The sequence below is a fragment of the Mustela erminea genome, chromosome 3, assembly GCF_009829155.1.
Source record: "Mustela erminea isolate mMusErm1 chromosome 3, mMusErm1.Pri, whole genome shotgun sequence".
Classification (NCBI taxonomy): domain Eukaryota; kingdom Metazoa; phylum Chordata; class Mammalia; order Carnivora; family Mustelidae; genus Mustela; species Mustela erminea.
The window spans coordinates 46,233,343-46,243,035 of NC_045616.1; the positions used below are offsets into that span (position 1 = coordinate 46,233,343).

The 9,693-nt window shown below is 38.9% G+C and overlaps 1 protein-coding gene across 4 annotated transcripts in view; it reads right to left on the reverse strand.

The window, feature by feature from the left end:
* The window catches only part of FAM81B (family with sequence similarity 81 member B), a 78,081-nt gene extending 71,417 nt beyond the window's left edge, over positions 1–6,664 (reverse strand). For 3 of the 4 annotated variants that reach the window (XM_032335727.1, XM_032335730.1, XM_032335728.1), the window contains exons 1-3: positions 6,541–6,664; positions 5,991–6,088; positions 3,100–3,164 (exon numbers count right to left, since the gene is read on the reverse strand). In XM_032335727.1, the coding sequence (XP_032191618.1) occupies positions 3,100–3,164; positions 5,991–6,088; positions 6,541–6,550 (173 nt within the window). In that variant the 5' untranslated portion in view covers positions 6,551–6,664. The remainder of the gene's footprint in view (positions 1–3,099; positions 3,165–5,990; positions 6,089–6,540) is intronic. The other variant, XM_032335729.1, reaches the window with a different exon arrangement.
* Positions 6,665–9,693: the final 3,029 nt, after the last annotated feature.

Below are 9,693 nucleotides of genomic sequence, written 5' to 3' on the forward strand. Positions count from 1 at the left end.
CCAAATTTTTTTTTATATTCCAAATTAAGTCCCACAGAAGAATAATCTATGTTCTTAAATCTTATCCACTTACTCTATGATATAAAAGAATGTTCACGAGAAATTGTGAACAGAGTTGGGAAATAGCACACCGAGGCAGGTTTCTCATCTGCCTCCCGGAAACGAAATCTGGATCTGATTGTGAACACAGGCAGCCCTCGGGACTCTGCTGCTCATCATCACTGAAAACGCCACCCTGTTTTATGGAAGAGGCAGATACTGCCCACAAAGAAAAGACATCTTTTTTTTCAAGGTCCCAAAGCTGATTAGGGACGGATTCAAGAGTGGACCAGAGAGGTCTTGGCCTCCACACAGTGCTCCTTCCGCCAGCAGAAAAAAAAAAAAAAAAGAAGGAAAAGGAAAAAGACTTTGATGCTTTCCATCAGTTCAAGCTTCAACGAGCACCGGCTTACACTGTCATTGTGAATCAACGAACACATGGGGCAATCAGAATTATTTACCACTTTTAATATAATGTCACCATAATTGTCCTATAAATGATTGCAAGCATTCCGCCTCCCCCTGCTCCATGGATTAATAATATGACCTAACATTTAACAAGTACTAATAATGTGTGGGTGTCATTCCAACTGCCTGAGGCTGAGCAGAGCCCTGTAAGCACTGGGTCCTGCCAGTCCTTTATTGTGCGTGTCTCTAGATAAATCTTCTTCATCCCTGTGGGGTACATATTGCCTCTTTTCTTGTTGGATTTTTACTTTTTTCAGTTGTGGTTAGTATTTGTTTTTTTGTATTTCCTATAAATACTCCCATATAGATTTATAAGGCAGAACCTCTGCGAAAATGCAATATATATTCAGGCAGCTTAATGAGTTGATAGTGACTTTTGCTTGTGTAAGTGCCCTGTTTGCATATCAATAAATGTGTTGCAGCTCAATGAGTAGTATGACTTGAAGGATGAAGCAATTTTAAAATAATTGTTGTTTTTCCATTTATTTTATTGCATTTGACCAGTCAGTTCGAAGTACCTGCACTGAAGATTGAAATGCCGGAATGCCATTTTGCTTTTCCAGTTAAACAGCCACCTAGGAGTTTGCTGCCCTAAGCAGACTTGTAAACATTCAGTGGTTTCCCATAACTCTCCATTAAGTCTATCAGCTATGTTTCCACAGGAACCGATATTCAGTGCACCATGATAGGCTACTGCTTGTAGGGTTATCAGAAAACACAAGGTTATACAATCCTTGCCTTTTGAGAGTTTGGATCCTGCTCTGGGAGATCACAGGGGAAGGGTCAAAAACAAAACAAAAATAATTAACTATCTTAGGTGATACATAGAAATTCTAGAAATATGGCTTAGAACATAAGAGAGAGGTTTGGGGGAAGATCAAGGTAGAAATGAATTTTGGGACTAGAAAATCTTCATTATGCTTTTGCTTTGAATTATAGACTATTTCTCCCCCTCTGTCTTAATTTTAGTTTCTCTGGAATCCAAGAAATAGCAAAAATTTCCCTGGATTTCAAGTTTATTACAGTCCTCCAGGAATTTGTTCTGTCATCTCCTAGGATGTAGGTCAGCAGCACAGGCTAAAGAAATCCACTTGGGTTCATACTGGAATTTGACAGATTAGAAGAATGATTTCTATTTTCCATTTATCTTGTGTAGATTCAGGTAGGAAAAAGACTCCTTTTCTTCCTCGGATAGCAAGGTTAGCTAATATATCCATGTAAAATAATTATTTCTATGTATACCACATTCATTTTCCTTCACTTAGAAAAAAGTCACTGATCCAAGTATTGTATTTTTAAACATTAAAAAAATTCTTTTTTCTTGTTTGGCTTCATTTTCTCTAAATTATTGGCCTTATTGTCTCCTAAATAAATAGAAGTTATGGGCAGCATGAAAAGAGGAGCCGAAATGCTGTGGCTGGAGTATTTGTGGTATGTTAATTCAGTTGGCTAAGGATCAGCGAAACTCTTAATTGTGAACAGATTGTAATAAAAATCTGTGAGTTTAAATTTTTAATCATCTTCATTGTTAAAGGTAATATAAAAAATGAAAATCCAGTATTTAGATCTTTCTCTTCTCATTGACTCATTTCATTTGTTTGGTAACTCTTCTTCTCTGGTCATAATGTATATTTTAGGATCAGAGTTATTTTGATTTTATTTTTAAAAGATTTTATTTATTTATTTGAGAGAGAGAGAGAGCATGAGGAGGGTGAGGGGCAGAAGGAGAAGCAGATTCTCCACTGAGCAGGGAGCCCGATGCAGGGCTTAATCCCAGAGACTCTGGGATTAGGACCTGAGCCAAAGGCAGATGCTTAAGTGACTGAGTCACCCAGATTCTCCAGGATCAGAATTATTTTAAAGCTACAGTGGGTTTAAGAGAGCTTCTAATCTAACCTTTTCAATTGGCAATGAAAGAACCAAAGGCAAGAGACAAGGACTGACTGAGGTCATACAGAGATGAAATCCCAAGTGCCCTAAAACATTAATTCATTCATTCATTGTTCATGCATTCATTGTTGCTTCAACCAAATCCTCCTTCCGACATACAAAATAGAAAACAACTCAATTGAATATGCATTGCTTCTGTGATCCCACCTTTACCAACTGGAATTTGAGGGTCTTTGGGCATTGTATATGTATCAATAATATGTTATATCTCCAAGACCATCCCTGGATGAGTTCCAGGTATGGCACTGTAAGCAGCAGAAACAAAATTTTCTGATGATTCATTTAATATACTTAAAATTTTCTGAGTTTTTATAATGAAATGTTAATAGATTTATTTGGTGTATTTTGAAAGTCATCATTAACTCTACCTAATCTTTCCATGTCATTCATTGCCTGCATTGTATGATTCATAATCTATAGGAATCTATAGAAGTTACCTAAAGAGAAGGCTATAAAACTGGCTTGTTTTGTCAAAAAGAAAGGAATAGCATAGAGAAGGTCATCTTCTGAAGTTGCTTATGCTGTCTCTTCTAAAAGCAGAGAACCAGTTTAGATGATCTCAAAGATCTTAGGCACTTTAATCTCTAGCCGAATCATTAAACATAGTAAACAGTTAAAACTAGTTGTAATTTTCAGACTTACTTGTCAACATACTGAACTAGATCTGTAGAATTCTTAGTTGACATTGTGGCAGGAGAAAATCTTACCTGAAACAAAGGTCATGGGTTTAAAATGTATCATCATCTACTTTATAGGTAGGTCTTATCCATCTTATTTTTATATAAATATTTTAACTTTAAACAAAATATACACTATAGACCATCACCCAGTTAAACTTGCACATGCTCTGTCTAGTATTTCTAGAGACTAAAACAAAAATCAAGTTCTAGAAAGATACTAGAGGGCCTCATTTTGTATATTGGTATCACAATCAGGAGAAACTTTTTGGACGAGTCAAAACCATGGATTATTCTTAGAAAAATTTTTAATGAAATATCCAATGATTATTGAGTAAGTTACTAAAGAAGTTCTCATAGAGTGAATTTACTCCAACAAGCTAATTTCTGAAAGGAATCACTAGTTTTCAAAAACGAAGTCCAAAACTAGAAATCTAGTCTATCCAGATAATTTCATTTTCTAAGAAAATAAACTCAGTTTATTACCGTCAATGAGAAATGAAAGCAGAAGAGAGTTTTGTACATAACTTACTAGTATTGAACATAGTTGGTCATATGAACTCTTAACTAATTTGATAACTACTAAGATGTACCCCTTGTACCAAAGTTTATAATCTGGCAGCATTTCTAGGAGGAATGAGACCGCCCAATCACTCACTGTTTGACATACGCTAAAACTGTTCTAAATGCTAATGTTCTTCATTTTTAAGATCAAAAACAGGACATAGATTTATGCTCAATTTAATAGCCCATCACTGAACTGGATTCAATCAGGAGAGTATGAGTGGTATTGTGCATCAGTTTAAGAGTTAAACAACATCGTTTCCTGGGGTATTTTTCTTAGTTTAAGTTATAGTACACCACCATGTTGACAGAGTAGATAAGACCCACAAATAGAAATCATTCCTTTTGCAAAACTACCATGTCTTACTTCTTAATTTAGCACCTAAGAGACTTAATTGGAAAGTTCTCTCCTCCACTAAAGCTTAAAAAAAAAAAAGTAAGTCTATTATCAAGGAAGCTAATAAAAACCCCTGACAATTGTTAGCCTCTCCTCACACTGCCCTCTTGGCGGTGGACAACTGGCATGGTTCGAGGCTGCTCAAAATGGAGCCAGTGACCGCCGTAATCATGCGTTAGGCCCTCTCGCCCCATTGCTGAGTGGGCTTTGAGGCTCCGAAGCCAGGTCTTCCCCTACACTGATCCCTGGGCACCCAGGGGTCCCATGTGAGGGAAACTATCCTAACTACCTACAGAACATGACTGGCCTTCTGCCCTGCTTTGTGTTTGACTCCAGTTTCAAGCTGGGACGGAGCTGGGCCCTGGGGATCGTGGCCTACTCGGTACCTCCTCTTCCTTCTCACCTCTCCATGGTGACCCTGAACTGGTCTGGCTGTGGTATTCGATCAGCACTGGCTGCTCCCTGGCCTTCCATGTCTGACACCTAGGAGCCCTTTCATTCCCTTCTGTGGCATGAAAGGCTCTGTGAATACTGAGTCCAAGGACACCAGATTACCGGGTGATTGTCTCTTCTCCCCTTCTCAAGTGAAACTGTTGCATAGATATCTTTTACTTTAATGGTATTTTTAAGCCTTATTTTGAAGACTGCAAATAGCATCCACTTAAAAACACAGCTACAATTCACCTACTTTTAAAGTAGCACATGTTAAACCTGAAAACGGAAGGAAATTTGGAAAAATATAGAAATGTGAAAGATACAGAAAAAAATTCCCATTGTAATTGTACTGGCTATACAGAGAAAAAGCTGTTAACACTGCAGCCTGTTCATCTCCTTTTCTATGCAATTTTTGATGTATCTAAGATAGTATGTAAGTTTTTATATTCTTTGCTAATTGCTTATAGGAGACAGCTCTGTTTCATCTCTGTTCCTACAAGCTAGAAAGTAATTATCTAACAATTCCCACAAACAACTTGGTGGCTGCTCATGGACTTTTTACATGTATCAATTTTCACCTGTCTTCCAACAATACCTTAAAATGCTGTGTTCCTTTATGGCTTGGTTAAGGCCTATAAAATACTTTCACATATAGGATGTCCTATAAGGTGGGAATCATTGTCTTTACTGAAATCCTACCATATTGCAGAAAAAATTTAAGATGATTATTTTTATAGGCGAGGAAATCTGAGGATTAGAGAAATAGCAGACCTACTCAAGATCATATACATGATGATAATAATCATCATTATAGCAACTGACTGAGTCCCTCTTACTTGCTAAACCCTTTTTATCTTAGTGGTTTATTCAAACCTCTCATCTCTGGATGATACGCCTAATTAGTCCATTTCATAGAGGAGAAAACAGAGAGGTTAAGTAATTGCTGGAGGTCACACAGCCAGTGGGTGCTACAAGACGCAAAAACCAGTGCTAGATACTGGGCTCGCTTTCCAGTGCTCTTTCCATCACCAGAGGCTGCATCCCCTGGTGAGATCTAAAAATATTGCTTTTTCGAATGTTCTTTTTCATTAATGACAAGTACCAATAAGAGAAACTTATTTAGCTATTCTTTTTTTCATGTTAGAGATGAAGTCTATATATTGAATTTTTCATAGTTTCTTTTCAATCTTTATAAATAATAATTATCAAAAAATTTCTCCTATTTAGCTCTGCATATTAAAAGTCAGTCCAATGAATGTATTCACATATCAAGACCCCTTTTCCTTTCAGCTTGTGTGGTCACCAGTGACTTTGTTTAAGCAAAACAAACAAGAAATGTAGGTAGAATGAGAAGAAAAACAACTCTTCTAGGACTCTTTAGAACTCTCTGAACAACACTAAACTTTAAAGAAGCTGAACAAAATATTCTATTTTTACTATGAATGTCTAAAAGTACTTGCTTTCTTTTCTTGGTCATTGACTGAGCCAGGAAGGGGGCCATCAGTTTCCTTCGGCTGTTCCTCTGCAGTCGGGGAGGCACTTTTGTTTACATCTGTATCTAGGCAACCAGAATGCTGAATCAGATCAGGAACTAAGGCAAGTGAATTTCTGTGCTGGTGGTTAAACTTTTTTTTTTTTTTCCTCTTTTAAATTAAGGGCAGTTTCTGTACATACAGTGAAGGTAAGGGAGGCTTCTCATTTATTTTACACTCCCCTTTTCTGTCCTCTCCCACTTCAACACTTCACCAAACCCCCATCACACCCATCGTCAGCTAGAAGAGTTTATCATCCCAGATACTTCCATTAGATGCTTAGGAAATTTTGTTGAGATGCAGCCACTTAGATCAAACTGCTATAAAAGAATAGGAAATGATTTCTCACCCTATTGTGCCCAAACCATCCAAGGATCTCCTTTGGGATTTATTACCTTGTTTATATGTAGTAAGAAATGTAAGTAAGGTTGTCAAGGATGAGAATTTAAAGACTTTGAAAAATCCATGTGATAAATACCTGAGCTCATGATGCTTGGTTTCCTGGCTTTATTTTTTGTTGATTTGACTTTTTTGAAAGAGAGCAGAGATTTTTAAAATTTTCTTTTCCAGAAAGCCAAAGCTCTAAGGAAACCTGGTTGCAATCGGACTAAAGTCTTTATGTTTCTGGGGCATCTTCCCAGGGTGGCTCAGTAGCATTGTGACTGCAGGAAAGATCTGTGACGTCAGTGGGGTTGGCCTTCACACTTAAGTCTGGGATTTCAGAACTTCAAAGGTTTTTCTTAGTACTCACTGTTGTAAGATCATTAGGTCCTTCGTCTGGTGGTCCCATTGGGTGGAGGTGGGGTGGGTGGTTAGGCTGACATTTCACACCCTTCTCCTGATTGCACCTTCACATTTGATAGGAGACCAGTTTCCATCACATTAGACAAAGAGAATGAACTTTTAGGGAACTCCCCTATCTTCTTCCAAGTGTGCTCAGTCAGGAAGCTAACTCTGTGGGCCACTAGGGGGAGTCTCACAGAGTACGTGGCAATAATTATTGGTGTGGTGGGTCTGGGCTTTAAATGAATTCAAATATTGAACTTTGACTTTGTAGAGAAAATGTTGTTCCGTTATTCAGCCAAAGAGATGTTGATTGTTTCAGCTCTGAAATATTTTCCTGAGTTCTAAAACTGGAATCTGCAGATTTTGGTAATACTACCCAGCCCTCTTGTACAGAAAATTGTATTATTGGTTGAATTATTTTTCAAAGTATGGTGCGAGGTTTGCCTTGCTCTGGGGACATGTAACGTTCAGGATGCCAAATGACAAACTTAGATCCCACAGATAAAAACCTCCATGATTTTTGGCTTCAACAGTATGTCTTCTAGTGCTAAGCTGAGCTCTTAAAACTTAAAAATACAGTATTTCATGGTTTGTAAGCTGTCCAAAAGGCTCATTACACCATCCTGGTCATCATTTTATCACGCACCAAGGGGGACTGGCACACCATGAGTGACAGGAAGTGGCCACGGATACTGAACCCTGACTCTTCAACCAACTGGCTCTTTACTTTGGGCAAAATCACTGCACTTCTTCAAGACTCCGTTTTCTCATCTGTAAACTGAGCTAATAATATTGATTTCCTAAGGTTGTTGAGAGGATTAAATGCAATGATACACTTCAATTGTCAGCTGAGTGCCAGGGTGGGAGTCCACTAAAAGGTAGCTATTATTAGTGATTATTTCACAAGGTGGCAATTATCCAAGAAGTAGATACAGGGTCTGTGTGAGAAAGGAAAACTGGATTTGACCTTGCTAAGAAACTATTCCCCCCTCCACCTTAGTTCTTTCTTTCCTTAAATTCAGCTGCTGGTCCATAGCATTTGGCTAGAAAAATGGACTTCAGTGAAATGAGAATCTAACTTGTTTGTTTCCTAAATGGTTGCTTGAACAGTACACACAATGTATTTGTACCATTGGATTCTCATCTGCTGAATGCATGGGTCAAATCCCTCCTGGAAGTCAAAAATCTACCAAGACCTCTTCTAATCCAGGCCCACCAAGAATAGAGCCTAAAGCACAAAGGCCTATAATGTTCATTTTTTACCTTGAAAATTTACAAATGACATTATATTCTGATATTACTTTAAATATAGGCATAAGGAAATAATCTTGTGGCAGTGGTCAGTGAAGGGTTTGGCAGTGTTGAGGGTCAGCTGAGACAACTGCTGTGTTGTGCACTCCACAATCCTAGGGGACACCTTTCACACCAAAACATTGTAAATTTCCATGTTTGTTTTAAGTTTTCAAGTGTATGTCAAGAAAATATTCTAACAAGCCAAGTATATGGGGACAGTTTTCTGATATGTGGAAGTAAACGTTCTTGAGGAAGGGGCACCTATTTCTTTTTTTTTTTAAGTTTTTATATATTTTTTTGAGAGAAAGAAAGAAAGTACACACAAGAGAAAAGAGGGTTTGGAGGGGAGTAGAGGGAGAGGGACAAGCAGACTCCGAGCTCAGCTCAGCATGGAGCCCAACTTGGGCCTCAGACTCATGACCCGAGATCATGACCTAAGCCAAAATCCAGAGTTGGCCACCTAACTGACTGACCCACACAGGCAAGGGGGCGCCCATTTCTAACTCACCACAAGAAATGTACATGGACCGGAGGCAGCCCTGACCCTGAGTGTCTGTGGAGTGCCATGTCCTCAGCTAACTAGCTTCAACCAGCCCTAGACCACAGCAACCAGTAGTCATTGGCAGAGTGTATCCTGTTCAACTTCCTTTTCCTGGGGCACCTGGGTGGCTCAGTGGGTTAAGTCTCTGCCTTTGGTTCAGGTCATGATCTCGGGGTCCTGGGATCGAGCCCCTCGTCAGGCTCTCTGATCAGTGGGGAGCCTGCTTCCTCCTCTCTCTGCCTGCCTTTCTGTCTACTTGTGATCTCTCTCTCTCTCTCTGTCAAATATATAAATAAAATATTAAAAAAGAAAGAAAGAAAGAAAGAAAGAAAGAAAGAAAGAAAGAAAGAAAGAAAGAAAGAAAGAAAAAGTATTCAACTTCCTTTTCCTGTTTGTCACCTCTGACCTGTTCTCCAGAGTGCCCTTAGGCCATCTTCCTGGTAAGACCTCTTTTGGACTTGAGGACCTTTCCTTGTGCTATTCCAGTTTTACCTGCTTTGGTCTTCTAGCAATCTCTGATGTGTTTAACACTTTACATTTTAGAAGATGTCCCTCAAGTTCCATCTCATGATTCTTCTAAGGAAGACGGTGCAGACACAGCATCCCAGTTTTACAGATTAAAAACACAAGAAGGTTTAGAGAGATGAAGTGATGCACATGAGTGAATGGTGAAACCATGACTGACTAGTCCCCAGGTCCGCTAACCCTTAGCCTTGTGTACCAGCCCTCCTGGCATAACCGTTCTGGATTCCGTTGAGGTGTCGGGGTTTGTCTTCCATTCTGAAGGACTGCTCGACTCTCTCTGGCAATTACATTACATTTCCTTACCACAGACTCGCCTACTCTCCTAGATGACTCTCCTACTCTCCCTCACCCCTCAAACTGCCAGCAGCTACCCCCATCCCCACTTTCAGCTCATGACTTTTCCTTTCAATTTAACCAAGAAAGCAGAAATTATCAGAAGAGAATTTTGATGTGTACACATGCTATGTCTGTAAACCTACAGGCATC